The sequence below is a fragment of the Camelus ferus genome, chromosome 13 (assembly GCF_009834535.1).
Source record: "Camelus ferus isolate YT-003-E chromosome 13, BCGSAC_Cfer_1.0, whole genome shotgun sequence".
Taxonomy (NCBI): domain Eukaryota; kingdom Metazoa; phylum Chordata; class Mammalia; order Artiodactyla; family Camelidae; genus Camelus; species Camelus ferus.
This window is the reverse complement of record NC_045708.1, coordinates 33772925-33794915: the sequence shown is the minus strand read 5'-3', so window position 1 is coordinate 33794915 and position 21991 is coordinate 33772925. Positions and strand designations below refer to the sequence as shown.

General features: G+C 41.5%; 1 protein-coding gene across 5 annotated transcripts in view; it reads right to left on the bottom strand.

Moving 5' to 3' along the window:
* LOC102523731 (cytochrome P450 4X1) overlaps positions 1–21991 on the bottom strand; it is a 47811-nt gene that overhangs the window by 22069 nt on the left and 3751 nt on the right. The window contains exons 2-3 of one of the 5 annotated variants that reach the window (XM_032494194.1): positions 19608–19735; positions 19387–19430 (exon numbers count right to left, since the gene is read on the bottom strand). In XM_032494194.1, the coding sequence (XP_032350085.1) occupies positions 19387–19430; positions 19608–19620 (57 nt within the window). In that variant the 5' untranslated portion in view covers positions 19621–19735. Of the gene's footprint in view, positions 1–4580; positions 5129–5301; positions 5535–19386; positions 19431–19593; positions 19736–21991 lie in introns of those variants that run through there. The other 4 variants (XM_014553946.2, XM_014553945.2, XM_032494193.1 and 1 more) reach the window with 4 other exon arrangements.

The following is a 21991-nucleotide window of genomic DNA, read 5'->3' as shown; positions in this document are numbered from 1 at the left end:
AGTGTGGGGTTAATCTGTTAGATAGCAACAGATAACTAATACACAAACAGAAAAAAAAATGAAAAAGTTATTAATACTTCAGAAAAGATACAGCATTTCATGAAACAAAGTCAGGATTCTATAACAAAGAGGAATATGTTAAACTGACTGCAGTCATGGCCTTAATTTGTTAATGTCTCCCTGTATTCATACACTTCGATAGTGTGCTTCCACACAGACTTGGACTTGGCTATGTGTCTTGCTTTGGGATAGTAGTAAACATGACTCAGAGACTTAAAAAGCACTTGTACATTGAGGCTTGCCCTCTTGCTATTCGTAGGACCCTGATACCATGTGAGCAAGGCCAGGCTGACCAGCTGAAGGATAATAAACCAGATGGAAGAGAACCAAGGCACCCAAGCTGACAGCTAGCTTTTACCTGACCCAGTAGCTGACTGCAGATACATCAGTGAGCCAAACTAAAGTCAACTGAGCCTGGTACATGCGAGCAAGAATCTCATAGCCTAGACCAGCTCAGATTGTTGACCCACAGAATCATGAGCTAAATAGGTAACAGTTGTCTTAAGCCACTAAGTTTTAGGGTGTTTTTTTTTTAATGCATCATAAGGTAAATGATGCAAGAATAAATGAAGACTAAGACAGAGTTCTTGGAAATAAAAATTATGATAGCCAAAAAATTTTAAATGTTTTATTAGAAATTCTAAGAAGATAAAGTCAAGAAGAAAAGATTTAAAAAAAAAAATCCAGAAGGCCCATATCCAACCATTAGGAATTCCAGAAAGAGAGAAAAGAGAAATTGAGAGAGCTAGGGGAAGTATCAAAGAAATTGTAACATTCACTGTTAATGTCCTGTACCTAAATCTTTATCCTTACCACCTTAATGTATACCATAATCAGCACCTGCATTTATTAACTTAAGGGGTTTTTTTCTGGCCACTGGAGTCTGTTCTGCTGCTTACATATCAAAAAATAAATAAAACACGTAGGAGATGAGACCAAGCATTGGAAAACTACGTATTTTTAAACAACAAGGTGAAAGACTTGTTAAGTGAAAATTTAAAGACATTGCTGAAAAAAATTTAAAAAGACATAAGTAGGTGGAAACACATCCCATGTTTATGCACTAGTGTTGTTAAGACGTGACTACTACCCAAAGTAGCCTACAGATTCAGTGTAATTCCTATCAGAACCCCAATGATGTTTTTTGCAGAAATAGAAAAATCCATTCTAAAATTAATGTGGAAAAGCAAAGGACCTTGAAGAGCCAAAACAATCTTCACTAAGAATAAATCTGGACGACTCACATTTCCTGATTTCAAAATTTACTATAAAACTACAGTTACCAAAACAGTATGGTTCTTCTAGAGAAAATTCCAATTTGAAAAGATACATGCACCCCAATGTCCATAGCAGCACTGTTTTCAATAGCCAAGACATGGAAGCAACCTAAATGTCCATCAACAGATGGCTGGATAAAGAAGCTGTGGTGTGTGTGTGTGTGTGTGTGTATGTGTGTGTGTGTGTGTGTGTGTAGGCCTATAAAATTCTTAATAGAAAACATAGGACAAAAGCTTCATGACATTAGTTCTGGCAACAATTTCTTGGATATTGGCACAGGCAACAAAAGGAAAAAATAGACAAATTGGACTTCATGAAATTAAAAATTTTTTGTACATGAAAAGACAGTATCAACAAAGTAAAAAGACAATCCACAGACTGAAAGAAAATATTAACAAATCATACACCGGGGATTAATATCCAGAATATACAGAGAACTCTTAAAACTCAACAACAAAAAACAAACAACCTGATTCAAAATGAAGGACTTAAACAAATATTTCTCCAAGTAAGATATACAAATGGCACTGAGTGCATAAAAAGATGCTCAACATCATTGATCATTAGGAAAATGCAAATCAGAATGATGAGCTACTACCTCACACCCATTAAGATGGCTATAATTAAAAAAAAAACAGGGAAAGACAAGTTTTGGCAAGGATGTAGAGAAATTGGAATTCCTGTGCACTTCTGGTGGAAATGAAAAATGGTATAGCCACTGTGGGAAAAAGTATCGTAGTTTCTTAAAAAATTAAAAATAGAATTAACATATGATCCAGCAATTCCATTTCTGGGTATATACCCAAAAGAATTGAAAGCAGGATCTCAGAGATATTTGTACACCCATATTCACAACAGCTAAAATGTGGAAATAACTCAAGTCTCCATCAACAGATGAACAGATAAACAAAATGTGGTATGTACATATATGGCAGAATATTACCCAGCCTTAAAAAGGAAGGAAATTCTGATACATGCTACAATATGGATCAACGTTGAGGACACTATGCTAAGTGAAATAAACTAGTCACAAAAAGGTAAATACTAAATGATTCCACTTATGTGAGATACCTAGAGTAGTCAACATCATAGAGACAAAAATGGAATGGTGGTGGACAGGCACTGGGGAAATGCAGAAATGGGAGTTATTGCTGTTTTGTTTGCTTTTTGTTTTCATGGGAGTTATTGTTTAATGGGCACAGAGTTTCAGTTTTACAAGGTGAAAAGTGTTACAGAGATGGATGGTTTGATAGTTGCACAACATTATGAATGTTTTTAAAATCAATGAACTGTACACTTTAAAAATGGTTAGGATGGGGGGAGGGTATATCTTAGCAGTAGAGTGCCTGCTTAGCATGCAGAGGTCCTGGGTTCAATCTCCAGCACCTCCATTAGAAATAAATAAATACATAAACCTAATTACCTATCTCCCTTAAAATAAAATAAAAACATTAAAAAAATTTTAATGCTTAAGATGGTAAGTTTTATGTTAGGTATATCTGACCACAATAAAAAAGTTGGAAAAAATAAGAAATTTTCAAGTCATCCTGAATGCTAGAAGACAATGGAGTGATGTCTTCAAAATTCTGAGAGGAATTTATTTCCAAAGTACCATTCTATAACCAGCTAAACTATCACTCAAGTTCAAAATTATAATACAGACATTCACAGAGATTCAAGAGCCCCCCAAAATTCACCTGACATTCTTTCACTCACCCTCAAGAAGCAACCCATAAACATGATTAAATTAATCAGGAACAAAAAGATACAGTGTCCAGGAGACAGGAGATAAGACACAGGACACCACGATATCCACGTACAAGGCCTAGAGAGCCATCAGTCCAGGTTGGAACAGGAGAAGTCTGTGGGACAAATGCCTCCAGAAAAGCATATGGACTGATAGATTGTTTGGTATGTTTCAAAATCTGGCAATATTATTGAGATGTGTTTGACATCTATAAATAGCATTTGCAGAAAAAAGTAGCAATCGGTATTGAAAAACTAAGCATATGAGAGAAGGAGGAAGTTAACACCCTAAGGGAAAAAAAGCTCTATGAGAAAAGGAACAAAATCAACCATTAGGTCAGTGGTAAATGTATATAATCGAAATAATATAAATGCTAATTTTTCTATTTAATCTAAAAATACAATATAACTCAACTGGGATAGTCAAAGTGAGGTGTAAGAGCTAAGGTAGTTAATAGATGGATATTTAAAATTATTAAATTAAGAAATGCAACATAGTAATATTATTTCACAAATAAGGATTTAAATGAACAGATAAAATAACTGAAAATGGCTGCTTTCAGGAAGAGGGACTAGCAGCTGGGGAGCCAAGAGATCACGCAGTAGCTCTGTTGGGAACACCCTCCCTACCCACTCATCTTTTAAGATTCTGCTTAGCCTTTCACAGACTCTTTCCTCCCGTAGGTAGAGATAGGTACTTCCCTCCAAGATTCCCTGGTCCCTATGCCTCTGTCCAAGCACTCGTTACTCTGTATTTTCATTTTCCACCTGCCGTCTAAGTATGCATCTGACTTGGGGCCCTTGAGGACAGCCCCTCCCCGCCTCGTGTCTTCTCTTTGTAATCCTAGTACCTATCACACAACTGCCACTCAAAGTTGGTTGCAGGAATAAAACAAGGAATGGTGTGGGGAGTGGATTTAAAGAACAGGAGAGACCAAAAGGTAACGGGTCTCCCTCTATTTCACAAATTCCAATTAGTCATTATTTTCTATGTGATTGGCTGGAGCTGTTCCTACTTCACAAGAATCTCCGTTGGAAAGGCTAAGGATGGCAACTACTGTGTCTAATTTTGCCTATCTTCTGCACTTAATAAGTGTTACTTAGGATAACAGTCTATTTTTTAGCAATGTATGTGGAAGGCTTTTTAAAACACAGTACAAAAACGCAAGAGATTGGTGAAGCAATTAGAGACAGACCTGAGTTATACCACAGCTTTCTTTTGCTATATTCAGTCTCTTTGAATAGACCACTCCCAGCCCCCCAAACTTCCTTTCTAGTGGCTCTAGGGTGTTTCCATTCCCCTGGAGGGCAGTGAGGGAACATGTTTAGAATAAAGAAAGCACCGAGAGCCACAGGCTGGGTAGGAGAGCTCTGTGGAGGACGAGGGATGGGAGGGATGGGAGGAAGTAAAGGAAGCAGCTGCTTCTCCGCCCGCCGGGTTTCCAGGTTTCCAGGTTTCCAGCATCCTCCGCCACCCCTCCCTTCCGTCTCTCTACCTTCTGGTGCCCGTAGAGCCAGTGGGTGGGAGGCGTGGGGAAGGGGCGCAGGTCTCGAAGCAGCCGGTGCCTCTGCAGCAAAAGCCTGATGACCTGCAGCAGCCCCAAGGCCAAGCAGAACGCCAACGCCAGGTAAAAGGGCCTTGCCCAGTGCGTCTCGAGCCAGGAGGACTCCATCGCTCTGCGCCGCGCGGATTGCTGGCAGTCTCCGGGCCGCGGAGAGGGTGCGCTTTCTAGAGCCCCGCTCTTGGGAGGATCCACCCGCCCCCTCTTGGGGAGAGCCAGCCCACCTCGTCTCCGTGCCCTTCGGCAAGATAATCGCTTCCCCGGAAAGAGAAGGAGCGGTGGGAGGGGCAGCTGAGGCTTGGCGGGAGGAGGCAGGCTCGAGTGGCCAGAGGATTTCCAGCCCTTTAGCAATTGATGCAAACCTGCGTTCAGGGCAACTTCTTACATGGAGCGTCATAATTCAAGTGTGACAGTTTTCAGTCACAGAAGGTCTGAACTTAGGTTTTGAAATAATGCCAAGGCTGAGGTCATTGTTTTTGTTCTTTGCCACAAATCAATAGTAAACTGCTATACAAAAAGACCTTTCTTTCCCACTCTGAAACTGTACCAAATCCCACAAGGGTCTGGGGGCTGATGGTGGGTGTGTATGATCATTAGACGGTATATGGTGTGGCCTCAGTAGTGTGCTGGTAAATATTTTACAACTGGTCCTTACTCTGATTTCTTGTGCTTGCCAACGGCCATCATGTCCTATGTCAAGCCGCCAGCAGAGGACCCTGACTGAACATGGAATTGGGAAGAGATGCAGAGCAGATGCCATCTTATAGTATTTCCACCACACAGATACAAACAGGGCCTGCTGCATGATTTGTGGATCCTAGGGAAACATGAAAATGTGGGACTCCTTGTTAAAATTTTATTAACAATGTCAAGATGATGGCCGAAGAGCATTAAACTAGGCATGCACCCTTCCAAGTGCCCATGAAGCCAGCCCTGGATGCAAGAGATGCTCTTAATCTCAAGATCATAGAAAATAGTAAAATATTTAGAAAGTAATGGTTTGTATTATTTATTACTTATCAGGCGGTGAACTGCTGTCCCCCACACCCAGCCTTCTTTTTACACATTACCCACTATTCTTCAATTTGTTCATTTATTTATGCTAAAACAGGCACATGTTAGTTGTTGGATTTGCAGCCCTAAACAATAAACCCAATCTCTGCTGCAACTCCCTATTCTCCTCCCATCATGCCTCCCACTCCACAGGTCCCCTCCGCAGTCTCTGGAACCAAATTCTACTTGGCAGGTTAATGGTTAAGACAGACTCCAGTGAAGATTTCTTCATGTGGACCAAGTACTGGCCCCTCGAATGTTCCAGTATGCACCACACATGAAGTGTTTCAGCTCCCTCTTCCCCAAACCTTCCCACCTCCCACCTACCTCCATCCCTCAACTAGAAGTTGTTATTTGAATATTCTGATGTATACAGTCTTTTCTGGAGAACTCATGGCATTTTAATTTTTCAGATTCTTCTTCTGTGCCCTGCTCCTTCCCCAAATTGTGATGAGTGTATGGTGGCCCTCTTAGGGCTGCATCATAGTGAGCAGACTGAAGACATCAGGTCCGTGCCTTAGGGTCCTGGCTAGTCTCAGCTTCGTGAGAGGTAGTCTGCCAGTCTGGTCCCTGGGTCCTTTGTGCTGGCTGACAAGGAGTAGGGTGTAGTTGGTGAACTTCTAGTTAGTTCTCCCCACAGGGTCAGGGCCTGGGCACACCTCAGCTGACACACTCCAACCCAGGCTCTTGCTGGAGGAGTTAATCCCTCCAAGACCTGGCCAGGCCATCAGCTGCATCCCATGTCCTTCCTTGGAAAACAAAGGAAATTTGAGGCTTTTTGCAATAGACCCAGGAGCCTAAGAGAGGCTCAAGGCTGCTTGCTCAGGCTCCTTCTCTGCTTCACTGCCATTTTCACTCTGGTTCTTCCCCAAAAGACGACTCTCAAATTTACCTCAATCTGTGCAAACCCCCCTTCCAGGATTGTAGCCTAGACTGGAGGAAATCAGTTACTGTCCTGACTGCTGGCTTCCCAACCTCTGCCAGTACTTGCCCCAGCCTACCAGGCTGGAAAAGGTGGGGTTTTTCCCCAACGTCTCTTTCATGTAATAGAAACTTTCCTTGTGATATTGCCTGTGTTCCCTCCAGCCCTGATTGAGAGTGAAGATCTATAACCCAACAAGACATGCGAAGGGGAGATACAGGAACTTTGAAAATTATTTATTCTGGCCAGAGACTGGCTTTCAATGTTTATTGAGACTCAAAAGTCCCATTTTGGAGACCAAAAGCAGAGCAGCAATCCCTTCCTTCTCTCAGCATTCCTGTGCAATGGCCATTGAATTGAAGTTCCTTGGCTGCAGTACAGGAGATAGAGGACACCCTCCAGCAACACAGATAATGATGCTTGGCAGGCCCAGGTAAGGATTTCAGACTTTACTTAGGCTATGAGGATCCACTGAAGGGATTTAAGATGGAAAGTTCCATGGTTAGTTAGTAGAGCATTCTGATGCTTATTTGGATAATCATAGCATGTAAACATCTATTGCATGCTTACAGTGCCAAGTACTATCCTAAAGTGATTTACATGTAGTGACTTATTTAATTCTCATAGTACAAATCTGAGGTTGGTATTACCATTATCCCTATTTTACATACAGGGAAGCTGAGACACAGAGAGATTGTGCAATTTGCCCATGGACATCAGAGGGTAAGAAGTGAGTTCAGGACTTGAATCCAGACAGTTTCAGGAGTCCAGGACCCAGGATCTTAACATTTATTGGAGCAAATTTTGTGTGTATAGAGAGTGCAAGACTGGACCAAGGAGACTAGTTCTAATACTGCTGTCATATTCAGATAAGACTTGGTGATGGCCTGGACTCGGGGAGCACCATGGGACAGAGAGGCAGGATGAGTGGGAGAAATACTGGAGTGTATTTTTGATGGAAATCGGTAACTGACTAGATTTGGGCACAGTAGGGAAGAAATCTAGGATGAGCCCTGTGTTTTTATTCATTGAGGTAGAAAACGTGAGAAGAATCAATATTCTCTAATCCCTTCCTTGGCACCTGCAGTTCTTGGCCTGTGTATCTTGTGCTCCTCTCAAACCCATTTTGAAGACTTACCTCCTCTATGAATGTTTCTCTAACCACCCTCAGCCCATGGGAATCTGTCCTGTGAACAACTAAAAATACTCATTTTTATGGCTCTCATTTGATACTTTGTTCATGTTTTCACTTATTTTTCACGCCACAATCAGCAATCCTATGCAGCCTCATTATGTACCTCTTTGTACATAGAGCTTGTCTTCCTAATTAGGTCTTAAAACTCTATGATGGTTTAAACATTTTTTTTCATCTTTTGGACTGCCTTGGAGCCCAGCTTTAGGCTAGACACACAGTAGATGTTTTATAAATAGTTATTGTTGTGGTACACAATGGTGGCTGGTCGGTGACATGGTGACACATGGGTTGGTAAAACAATTTAAGAGAGATAAAGTATAGGAATAGAAAAGGAATTTATTAGAGGTACAATACCATAGACAACAGAGGGCCGCAGACGAGAGGTGCCTGTGTGAGCACTGAGGGCCGGTTGTTGAGGGTCTTTTATACAGTAGGGTCACAAAGTACCTGATCAGCTTGTGCACAATTCTCTGGTTGTAGGTGAGGTCAGAGGTTAAGGGTCTGTGAAGGGGTGATGGGGTTTATGACTCTGATAAGGCGGGCTGAAACAGGCCAGCCTGAGCATTACCTAGGGCTATTTGTTAGGGGAAATATGCCCAGTAAAGAATCTACTTTAACCCAGGAATGAGGGTCATTGGACTTTGACGTCAGTTGGCCCAACAAGATGTGGTCCCTCAGCCACAAAAAAGAATAAGATAATGCCATTTGCAGCAACGTGGATAGATCTGGAGAGCATCATACTAAGTGAAGTAAGCCAGAAAGAGAAAGAAAAATACCATATGATATCACTTACATGTGCAATCTTAAGAAAGGACACAAATGAAGTTATTTACAAAACAGAAACAGACTCAAAGACATAGAAAACTAACTTGTGATACCAGGGGTGGGGGTGGGGAAGGAGGTAGGAAGGGGTAAATTGGGAATTTAAGATTTGCAGATACTAAACTCCTTTTCTATTCTATACTTTATCTCTGGTAAATTCTTTTACCAACCTGCGTGTCACTGGCTCACTGACTAGCCGCCCCAATGTGTCCCACAACACATCTTCTTTATCCAGTCATCTGTCAGTGGACATTTATGTTGTTTCGACATCTTGACTATTGTAAATAGTGCTGCTGTAAACATTGGGGTACATGTATCTCAACAAACTTCCACGACATTTTTATGAAAGTATTGAGACTGGGTATAAATCACTTTGTTCTACTCTTAATTTAACACAGTAGTTAAAGTTTTTGAAGGGGTTCGACTGGGAAGACCAACATGTTTGAAGTATAAGAGGCAGGATAGGGGGAGGGAGTGGGCAGATTAGATCTCTGATGCCAAATAACCTCAATTTTCTTAGAGGAGTCTGAGGCATCTTCTGCCCTGGCAGGGACAAGGACGACTGAGTGCCTGAGCAGAGTGGGGACTTGGACAAGCTGCTGTGGTTAATACCTGGGGACATTGGCAAGCAAGTTGTTCAAAGACAGTGGGATTTACATAGCAGTTCCATGCTGAGGGCCAAGGACACATAGTTGCTTTATTTCCTCCTGCAACAGCCTGGAGGTTAAGAGCATGGAAATGTTCAGGAAGGAGGCATAGAGCCAGACCCCACACTTGCTGCAGCCTCCTGTATAGCAGCCAGTGCCAGGCAATGTCAGGATACAAAGATTTCCCTGGGGCATCTCCGCATTTGGTGGAGGGGACAGGTTGATAAGCAAAGAGCTGTAGTACAATGGATAAGTGTTACAACTAGAAGGGCCCATATGGATTATCTAGACCTCGTCCTGTTTTACAAATAAAGAAATTAAATCCAAAAAAAGGAAAGGGGCTTGCCCTAAGACCCTTCTTTCCAGATTGAGAATTCCAAGTCCTTTCTCCTTTCTTCCTTGTCACCTGTGTGACACAGCAGTTGCACTGGTCTCCCCAGTTCCTCTGGATGACACAACAAGTGAATCAGGGAAAACTTTGAATGTGTTGAATCGCGTGGCTCTGTTACTTTGAAAATCATTCCAATATTTTAAAAACTGGGTAGAGAAGTGTGAGTCTCCAGAGGAGGAAAAGGATCTAGCAGAGATGTATGAGGGAAACCAGGAGCACCAAGTGTTGTGGAATACAAGGAGAGATTCTTTTTTTTTTTAATTTTTTGATTGAAATATAGTCAGTTTACAATGTTGTGTAAATTTCTGGTGTATAGCATAATGCTTTAGTCATACATGTACATACATATATTCATTTTCATCATCTTTTTCATTATAGATTACTACAAGATATTGAATATAGTTCCCTGTGCTATACAGTATGAACTTGTTATTTATCTATTTTATATACCATGGTTAGTATCTGCAAATCTCAAACTTCCAATTTATCCCTTCCCACTCCTTCCTCCAGGTAACCATGAGTTTGTTTTCTATGTCTGTGAGTTCATTTCTGTTTTGTTTTGTTTTGTTTTTTCAGATTCCACATGTAAGTGATATCATATGGTATTTTTCTTTCTCTTTCTGGCTTACTTAGAATGACAATCTCCAGGTCCATCCATGTTGCTGCAAATGGCATTTTTCTTTTTTATGGCTGAGTAGTATTGCATTGTATAAATATACCACAACTTCTTTATCCAGTCATCTCTCGATGGACATTAGGGTTGCTTCCATGTCTTGGTTATTGTAAATAGTGCTGCTATGAACATTGGGGTGCATGTATCTTTTTGAATTAAAATTCTCTCTGGATATATACCCAGGAGTGGAATTGCTGGATCATATGGCAATTTTTAGTCAAGGAGAGATTCTTGAAACACTTGAAATGCAAGATGGATGCCCAGTACTCCTGAGACAACAAGGACCAAGTGTAAAATGTGTTTATTGGAATTAGTGTCATGGAAGTCAGTTGTAACCGTAGGAAGAGTTGTTGAAATGATAGATGTAGAAACCCAAAGACAGTGGGTTGAGAATTGAATATGATGGCAATTAATGGAGACTGGAGAAAGTATTAACCACTCTGAAAAAGTTTGGCTCTGAGAGAGAATTAAGATGTTAGCCAGATGGGGATTTGAGAGTGGAAGTTAAGGTCTCCCTCCCAACCCTGATTCCTAGAAGAGAGAGAGGTTGGAATCCTTAGCACAGTCACTAGCCTTAAACTAGAAGGAAGAAGGAAAAGTTGGGGCAGATTCAAAGTTTCACATTTTGTGGTGTTTCAAACCACAACAGAGAATAGCACAAAATTTTAATCCCATAAAAATCCCATAAAAAAATCTCTAGATCATGTCTAGTTTTTGAATTATATTAATATCACTCAATTTTACAACTTCAAAACCCACTAGTCTCTTATCTTCCTTTTTTTAAATATAAATGTTAAAATAGTTTCAAAACTATTTTAAATTCAAAATAGTTACGTTTAAGAACACATTGAAGTCATCTGATCAAGAGTACACTTGCATGGCACTGAGTTAAATAGATGGCTATTCTCAACAATAATTTAAACAAATGCCTTCAGCAAACCCTCACATGTGTTTGAATTGGATGGAATTCCAAAAATAATCATTTCACTTGAGCAATCACATAAATAATATAACAACATGGCATAACAGCCTTGGCCAAGCTAGCCTTTCATCTGGAAGTCTGGAATAATTAGATAAAAATAATATTGACCTCTTACTAGCCTGGTGCTTTACATGCACCATCTCCGTTCTCTTAGGTACGCCTTACCATGCCCACAAATTGAAGGCTAGAGAAAGCTAAGTAACTTGACTGAGCTCTGTCTTCTTTTTTTTTTTTTTTTTTTTTTGAGTGAAGATAGATTTATTCAGAGAGATACATTGAAAGGCAAGAGAAAGGCCATGAGGTATAGGGGTTGGGTGCTCAGATTAAAAGTAGGTACACACTCCATAGACAGAATGTGGGCCATCTCCAAAGAGGGAGAGAGAGAGGCCCAACTGAGCTCTGTCTTTTATATCACATGGTACCTCCAAGGTACCCTAAGACCCCCTCCCCTGCACATATAGTGAGCTATAAATTGACCCAAATGTTCTAATATCAACCTGTACTCATTATTGACTAAATATTGACATTTCACTCTTGTAAGAAACAAAAAAGGAAAATGAGCATGAATTACACATTTTGAAGTATTTAGTATTACCAAATTCAGATGATCTATTTCTAAGGATTTTCCCACATGACCACTATTCATATTTCCTTAAATTACTCAAATTCCTGAAGTTTGGAGCAGTTACCTACTCCAACTAAAATGAACTCTGGACCTTAACTTAAAATTAGAAAAATACATCTCCCCAAAATGTATATATTTTCCTACATTCTTAAAACAGGACCCAAACTTTCTAAAGACAACAAAAAGAGCTCATTTTTCTAATGTAAGTATCACATAACTTTACTCATAAAATGGTACCCATTTTGATGAACCAAAACACTGTATAAACAAATGTGGAATCTTCAAAATTTAAAGAAAATTTAACAAAGCCTAAAGTAAAGGTAATGCTTTGCTTTTATAAGCACATTTTAAAATTTTAATGAAGCTAAAATATTGTTCTTTGTAATCTGACAGCAAAATTATAAATAAGTGTTACTACTTCCATTTCTTTCAATTGCTTAAGCTTCCATGGTTAATAACCCTAGTTCTATTAATAATGGTTATCCCATTGTGTTATCTAAATGGCTTTTAATTTTTAATATGGAGAAAGACATTCTAGTATAGAGACAAAGATGGGAATTGTCAAAATAAAATTAATGAAGAACCTATTCTTCAAAACTTTCATGTATATTGTATTTATGATAATGATCTCAGCAGATTTGCAGAAGTATTAATTTTTTAAATTCCATTTTTAATGATTTTATTCAAAGCCTTCATTGTATTGGTAATAGCACTGATGGGTCACTAGTTTTGGGGTTTTGGGGTTTTTTTTTTTTTTTTGCAATCTTTCTGTTTTTTACAATAGACTTTCCTCCACTTGAAATAATTGGGTTGGAGGAAGAAACACAAGCATGTCAGCATCTGTAAGTTAGTTCTTAAAATGTTAAAATTGCTAAGTACCTACCCTATCGATTGCATAACAAAAATGATATTTTATAACCCTTTTGCCTAAAATGCCACTCAAAATTGGGAACGTATCATCTGGATCTAAGCCAATGGGAAACAAAGCAAAAGAAGAAACCTGCCTTTCTGTCCTGCCTGCCCTGCATTAAACCTCTCCTGTGACTAGAAATCACCGAGCCAGTAAATGGGAGCAGGAAAGAAGGAAATGCGGAGTACTGTCTCCAAAAATTCTCCTGCTTTGTGTCGAATCTGCTTACAGATCAAATCGCTAACCAGCTTCCTGCAATGTGCTATTCTGTGGACAGAACCTAAATTCTGGACTCATGTTGTACTTAAGTAAGGGCAACCTCTCTAAGCCCCAGTTTTCCCAACTCTAAAAAAATGGGAATGACAATTGCACCTACCACCCTCAGTTACTGTCAGAATTAAACACGTAGCACTGAGCCCGTGCTGGGGCAGTGAGTGCACACGTGTATTTTAATATAATTATCAGAGAAACCAGGGCTCCAGCCAGGGATACCTAAGGAAGTGAAATAAGGGGTATGCCATTCTTCTATTTACCCATTGAACAAATATAAATTCAACAAATAATATGTATACCAAACAAATATATCCCATCAATAAACAAATATGTGAAGACTTAAAGACACTGTCATACCATTTACCAACTACCCCATATTTCCCACTAAGCCAATGATTATTAAGTGAATTAATCATGGTTCAAACTTCTTCAATGCTTTCATCCCTTCATTTTCAAAAATTCTGAATGAACCAGCTACAACAGTCCACTACTGAGGAAGTGTTGGGGTGGCCTTGCCCTAGAATGAAGCTGAAAACTGGAAATTACTTTAGGTGCCACTAAAGAACTGAAAAACAGCCCAAACCTTTTTAACAGAAAAATATTGAAATATACAGGAGTGAGTTAAGTAACAAGATTAAGTAAAGGACTTTAATTTTTTTGTTGTTGTTACAGACGAAGGGATTTACATTGGAGACAAATGGACTTTTAGACTCTTGTAATTAAAAAAAAATCCATACCTACAAGGAAGTGGAAATAATAAGAGCTTACAGAAATACGTCACTTTCAGAAACATTCCCTTGCTTGATCCTCCTGTGAAAGGTAGGGTAATATAATTTGGTTTCACAGATAAGGACCCAGAAACACAGAGCACTCCTAGGGTGAGACAGATGTAACAGTGGGACTAAACCCAGGTCTCTGGTCCCAGCTTGGGCGCTCAGCTGCTGTTGCAAAGGGATTGGCATGTATATTGTTTCACATTCGTGCCAGCTCATTCTGGCCAGGGTTTTCCAGAACTGGTTGGAGGGCATGCATGAACTGCCAAGGAAGGAGGATGTAGGAAAGGGGAGACTGGTGGTCAACCATCCAGTCTTGAATGGGCTGAGCTGAGGAATCAGAAAAAAAGCAATGTCTGGGGAGAGGCTAAGTTACGTAAGAATCCTCAAGGGATATTAATATCTGGGCCCAGAGGACATAAGTCATAGGCAGGGTGTTAATCAAGACCCAATGCAGAGACTTAGTAAACAATCTTATGGTTACCAGGGAAAGAGGGTGGGAAGGGATAAATTTGGGAGTTTGAAATTTACAAATGTTAGCCACTATATATAAAAATAGACTTTTTAAAATTTTCTTCTGTATAGCACAGGGAACTATGTCAATATCTTATGATAACCTTTAAGGAAGAAAAAATATGAAAATCAATATATGTATGTATATGCATGACTGGGACATTGTGCTGTACACCACAAATTGCCACCTTGTAATTGACTATACTTCAGTTAAAAAAAAAAAAAGACCCAGTGCAGAAAGTTGGGGTGTAGTCATGAGGATAGATCCAAATCCCCCAGATCCTAGGGTAGAATACATACCCTACCCCATGTTCCAAAGGCCCTTCTTTAGCCCACATACATATTTTTATAAATCTACATCAGCTTTATTATTTTTTCATTTGATTGGTTATTTTATTTATTAAGATTTTTTTTCATACAATTTTTAAAACTTGCTTTCGATTTACAGCTGTTACAAAATATTGGCTCTAGTCCCCATGTTGTGCAGTACCTCCTTGAGCCTATCTTATACCCAATTTTTTGTGCCTCCCACCTCCCCACCCCTATTTTGCCCCTCCCCCCTTCCTTTTCCCCACTGGTAACCACTAGTTTGTTCTCTAAATCTGTGAGTCTGTTTCTTTTTTGTTATAGTCACTAGTTGTATTTTTTAGATTCCACATATAAGTGATACCATACAGTATTTGTCTTTCTGTCTGACTTATTTCACTTAGCACAATGCCCTCCAACTCCACCCATGCTGCTGCAAATGGCAAAATTTTGTTCTTTTTTATGGCTGAGTAGTATTCTATTGTATATATGTATATCACATCTTCTTTATTCATTCATCTGTCGATGGAAGCTTAGATTGCTTCCATAGTTGGCAATTGTAAATAGTACTTGTAGCCCATATTTTGAGAGTCAAGATGGAAGTCCCTAAGTCAGTTCTCCTTTTTCTGGGAGCTCAGGAGGCCTTTGCCCTCCCTCTGCCCCACCTCAGAATGGATGCTTCTTGTATGTGCTTGGCATTTTTTAAAAACCTTAGGCTCTGCACAGGGCCCAACTCAGACTACTTAATGAGCCTAGCTGGGGCTCGGTGGGGTTAACTAACACTCTGGTCCCTGAGGGGTGAATGGGGGCTTCTCTGAAGTGTTGAAAGATCCTTTCTTTTCCTGTCTTGCCTCACAAACTGCTGACTTTTCCTTTTCAACATATTTCAAATCTGATCTGTCTCCTTAAGTCATACTGCTGCCATGGGTATAGGTAAGGTCTTCTAGCTAGGGTCTCTGCCACCAGGTAATCTATCACCCAGTGGCCTGTGGGATAAGCCAATGCCTTGTTACAAAATCATCATGGGTTTTGACAAAAGTCCTCTTTCTGGTTACAGTGTGCAATGCCCACCACAATTTACACCCCCACCCTTCCATCTTCATCTTCCACTGCCATTTTTACCCCTCAGCCACACTGACTTCATCGTTCTCTAAAAGCACCATGCCTCCAGGCTTTTGCTTTTGCTGTTACTTCCTTTGGATTCCTTCTTAATTCATCTCCTCCCCAATTAGATGGACTCTGACGATCCCAGCAGAAAATTCACAGCCAGAAGAAGATTATGGAAGATGAGGCAAGGGATTCACTTTATACCAGGAATGTCAGCAGGCATGGAGTTTCAGCCAGGTCCCTCTGGACGCCTTGCTTCCCACACAGCCCCACCCCTGCGGGCTTACTTCCAGTCCCAAAGGCAGTAGTCAAATCCATACGCGAGTCGGAGTCTACTCACCTGGCCGCTGTCATTGTTCTCATTGCCACGAGGTCACCCTCTTCCAGGCTTCCTACTTGTCTTTCGGTTCCCTTTCTCCTACTCGGCTGTGTCTGACTGTCCACCTAACTTCTCACCACCCACCTGTCCTCCAGCCTGTCTACTCTCTCCCTGCCTTTTCCCTTTCTGCCTGCTTGTCTCTCCTGTGTTAGTTTCCTCTTCCTGCTACAAGTTGCCTGCACCTTAGTGGCATACAACAACACAAATGTATGACAGTAACACTTTAGGAGAAATCTGAAATGGATTTAACTGGGCTGCAACCAAGGTGTTTCAGAAGCTCTAAGGGAGAATCTGCTTTCTTGCTTTTCCCGGCTTCTAGAACTTTGCTCTTAAGGCCTTTCAGTGAGTGGATTAGGCCCTCCCTAATTATCAAGGAAATATCCTTCTCTTATATCAACTGATTGTAGATGTTAACCATATCTACAAAATCTTCACAGCAGCACTAGACTTCTGGTTAATTGGTTAACTGGGTACTATAGCCTCTCCAAGGTAACATGTAAAACTCAACTTCACAGTCCACCCTTTCAACTTGGCATCCATACACATCCCATGAAACCATACTGAATCGGCAAACAAATCCTATAATAAAGTCATACTTCTGCCAACTCTCTGGCATATAATTCAAAGATGCTAATCCTTTTCCCTGAAGATAATGCAACGTCATTGGATGGTGCTCACTCTTCTCCCTGATAGCCTGAAACTTTAATGCTGTGATGTAATACATTATTAATACATCTTATGGTATATGTGAAGGGAATTAGAGAAGGAAGAAAAATCTGATACACACAAACGTGCACACACAATCATATTCATAACAAAATAAGGAAGAAATACAAAAAGTAGTTACAGTTCTTATCTCCGCACCTGGTCATGTGGTCATAACAGGCTATTATGACTACCTTCTTCCACCACCTATTCCGTATTCTCTTTGCCCACAGAAAGCACCTCAGCTAGTCCTGGGTCTTAGCCTGGTGGGATGATGCAAACCTTCATTCCTGAAGGATCTGGGCCATTACTAGGCTGCCTGAATTGGGTTGTGGCATTTTTCCACCTACTTTAATGACCGGGCATGGTGGTTCTAAGAGATGCCCAAGGTATCTCCTGTATTCCAGACCTTTACCATCATTGGTAAGGCATCTACCAATTTGACTTTGGTATCCAGGATCAATCCAACCCAGCAACTGCTTTTGATGCAGAAAGGTGAAGAACCTAAAGTGGCCAGGTAGCAATCTTAACTTCCAGTCAGTGTACTCATTGCTGTGTCTCCAAGTGGAAGCATTCCTCCCTTTGGGACTAAGACTTCTAGGCTAACAGAGCATAAGTTTGCCTGGACAAGAAGCAAAAGCATTTTGCTGATAGGATTGCTAATTGTAATAAATAATGAGCAGTGCCCCTCCTGTTTCCATGCCTTGATTCCTGGACATGAAAATCTTGGCAACGAAAGAAACAATACCTTGTTTATAGCAGCGCTATCTTCAATAGCCAAGACATGGAAGCAACCTAAGTGTTCAACAACAGAGGGATGGGTAAAAACATATGTGTGTATATATAAATATATAATGGAATAGCACTCAGCAATAAAAAAGAATGGCCATTTGCAGCAACATGGATGGACCTAGAGATTATCATACTAAGTGGAGTAAGCCAGAGAAAGACAAACATTATATGTTACCACTTTTATGTGGAACCAAAAAAAAATACAAATGAACTTGTTTACGAAACAGAAACAGACTCACAGACATAGAAAACAAATGTATGGTGACCAACGAGAAAGATGGGGGGAGGGATAAATTAGGAGTATGGGATTTATAGATGCACACTACTATATATAAAACAAATGTATGGTGACCAACGAGAAAGATGGGGGGAGGGATAAATTAGGAGTATGGGATTTATAGATGCACACTACTATATATAAAACAACAAGGGTTTACTGTATAGCACCTAGAACTATAATCAATATCTTGGAATAAAAAAGAATCTGAAAAAGAATATATATATAAATTCATTTACTGTACACCTGAAATGAACACAATATTGTAAATCAACTATACTTTAATTTAAAAAAGAAACAGCTGCATATATTGGGCATTGATTTATAGCAAATACAGCCTCCTGAAGAACCTTTCCGCAAACCATATTGCCACCGAGCTGGTTCTACGTACTCAAACCTCTCCTAAGGTGATTTTTCCATTTCTGGAATGCATAATTGGGTTAGATATATTCAGAAATTATTAAAGAAGACTCAGCTGAATTTAGGGGTGTGATGTCTCCAGCTTCACTATGATCTTCCCATATGGCCAGATTCCAATCCTCAGGCGCCACTTACTTCTCTATCACGGCTCATATTTTGACAGAAGATTGAGAATTCAACTTAATTCATAATTCAGACATTGACAGGTTGAGACTCTGGGTTTTGTTTTCAGAAATTTTAGCCCTGGTTGAGGCCTGTGGCTACAGGATGCAAGAATTTCTTTCAGGTCAGACAGAGAAGCATTCTGGTCATTTACATAGAGTTTGGGCCGGGACTTTGATTCCCAACTTCATCTGTTTCTTTCCCCCTCTTTCTCCAGTTCAGTTAAGAGCAACCAGCCAAGCTTATTATGTACTTTAGTTTGATGAAAATGTTCTAAGGTATGTTCTAAATTGTGGTCATCAGAACTGAGTTAGCAGTATCCAGTGATGATGTTTTGTGTATTTCTGTTGGTACTTCATGGCCCAGACTACCTGTGTCCTCTTTACTACTGGCCCTTCAGGTATTGGTGCCTTTCCAACTCAGTGTATGAGAGACCAAATTCCAGAAAACCCAGAACCAATTCAGAAAACTCTTCCCTAATATTCTGTTCTTCTAGAACCATTCTGGGCACCAAAATCTGTCTTAGTCAGAGATCTAACAGAGAAACAGACCAGTAGATTAGGTGTCTATCCAGGAACAAGGACAGACCCAGCAGGGGAAGAAGCCTGAGCCCAACTTCCCTGGTCAGGCAGGAGCTCTCCTGCGACCTTCCCTGTCATCTCACTGAACAGCTGAGCTTAGGAGGGGAACATGGGGACCAGGCAGTCTGGTGGATGGGATAACTGACTGACTGGGATCAGGGCAGAGAGAGATAGGCCAGAGAAGGATCCTGCTCACCCAGCACCAAGGACAGGGAGGCAGGTGCCCACTCACCAATCCACTGGAGGAAGAAGTCGTACACATCTGGGGCCTTAGGTCTGCAGGAGAAAGAGATCAGGTCAAGAAAGAGACTTAAGGATTCCCAGAGGAGTCTTAGTGATAAAGAGGGTGGAGACCTAAACTGCCCAGACTTAACCTCCCCACACGATGCCCTGAATCCTTTGCTCTCAGGAAGCCCCACCCTCTCCCGGGAGCCTTCACCTCCACGGCCGTACACTGCTTTGGCATAGTCAGGCTCGTAGATGTTCAGGAAGCCAAGGAACGGTCCCACCCAGAGTTGGTGGGCGTAGGGGAACTGGTGGGTCCAGGACACCACCTTGTCCAGGCTCCCCGTCTGCTGGATCTGAAATGACAACAGAAGGCCAGGCCACTCAAGAAAACAGTGTCACCAGCCAGGCCCTATGTCCCTGGGCAGGGAAGACAGAGGGCTGCCCAGGAAGGAGTGTCCCTGCCTCCTCCTGCACCCCCCTCCCAGCCAGACACCCCGCCCTACACATCTCTGGGCTCAGTCCCCTCGCCAGCCCCATAGCCACTGCTCTAAGTCCAAGCCGTCCTCTTATTGCGCCTGACTCAGCTCAGCAGCCCCACACTGGCCAGCCGACTTCCATCTGGTACCTGCCACCAACCCTCAAAGGCTGCAGCTTCTATGCTTTCCCTTGCATGGAGAAAGCAAGCAAATATTTAGATTTAAAATTTAGGTTTGCCTGAGAGTTACAGTCTCTATAAGAGAGCAAAAGTAAATAAGATATAATAAATTTCACTAGCATCAGACCCAACTTCATCAAAGGCAGAGAGCAAGAAGTGCCTGGGGTGATCTACCCGCAGCAGTCACGGCTTCAAGCCACTGCCTTGGGGATTAACCACCTCCCCGCCTCTGCCTTTCTGTTGCCTATAATCTGAACCAAGAAGCATCCAGGAATAAAAAATATTAATTTCCTTCCTAAAAAAATGGCACCCTAAACTGAACCTTGTCTGTTCAAGATGAGGATCTAACCAATTCTATGTTTTCCTCGATCCCTCATTCATTCATTCATTCGTTAAAATCGGTAAGTATTTACTGGGCATCATCAGTAGGCACAGACTTTTGGTCCTGTGGAAAGTATAAGGACATAAAATGCCTACTGACAGCCCTCAAGGAGTCCCTGGTTGGAGTGTCTGGAGAACAAATTAGTAGAAAAAATATTTACTGGTTAATTAACATTGACCACGTCAAACATAGTTTTCCAAGAGTTAAACTCGTAGTCTGCAGACCATCAGTTTGATCACTTTGTTATAAGCTTTTCTCAGATCACTGAAAATTCTCATAAACATGCTTTCCAATGACTACTACATTCAGCCACATGGTTTGCCCACCACTTTTTCACAACAGCTGCCCTGGATACTGAGGTTTTCTTGCATTTACCCCAGTACCTAAAGTTGATTACCTAAAACACTCTTCTGCTACTCAGAAACACCGGATAAAACAGATCAAACATGAAAGGCTCTTGGAAATATTAGGGGCTACCATGTATGGACTGGTTGCTCAACCCAAGAATCATCTCTTTACATTCGCGGTTAACACACAGTCTCTGGACCAGACTGGGTTTGAATTCAGACTACATCTTATTAGCAGAATGACCCTGGGCAAGCGGCTGACCTCTTTGTGCCTTACTTGGTTCACTAGATTATGGAGATTTTTAAAAAATCTTTGTAGGGTTGTTGGAGGAGAAAACTTATAAAGTTCTTTGCTCAGACCCTAAAGCATACCAGGTGTTGAGTAAATATTAGCTATTACCAAGCATTATGAGTCCCAACTAAGCAGAAGCAGCAGAGGACTCAGAAGGAGAAAGATAGTTACGACCAGAATTTTCAAACCGAGACTCTCCCCGGTCAAAATTCTTTTCATGACTACCCCTAATGCTGTGGATAAAAATCTAGTGCTGAGCCAAGTGAGGGAAACAGTGAGGGTCCAAAGGTCCCTGTGGTGGGGGCGCCAAGGGAGTGAACGGCAAACACAGAACTGGGGGAAAGTGGAAAGGAATGGATGTAAGGGCTACATGCTCTGGTGTTTGGCCAGGGCTCAGGGGCCAAAGCCTTCTCTGCTCAGAACAGGGTTTCAGACCCCTTCTCCCTTCCTTTTCCCTCCCCAACCAGGAACTGCATCGGGAAGCAATTTGCCATGAATGAGATGAAGGTGGCCGTGGCTCTGACCCTGCTCCGCTTCGAGCTGGCACCGGATCCCTCCAGGGTCCCTATTCCCACTCCCAGAATTGTGTTGAAGTCCAAGAACGGGATCCACCTGCATCTTCGGAAGCTCCCCTAATCCTCGTGGGGATGAGATCCAGCTCCGAGGGCCTCCCGCCTCCCATCCTGTCTTCCTGTCACAGTCTGCTGTCCTTTGCTTCACTGCCCACGCCCTGTTCTATTTGCCCACCTGCCAGCCTCCCTCGTCTCCTGCTCCCACCCGTCACACTGTCTGTCCTCCTCTCCCTCTCACCTTCTCCAGGCTCGCCATCTGTTCATCTGTCCACCTGTCTCTGTGCACCTAAATCCTGACCGCCTGCCCGTCCTCTCGTCTGTCTGGACTCTCCCTGTCTTCCTTCCTTTCTGCCTGTCTGTC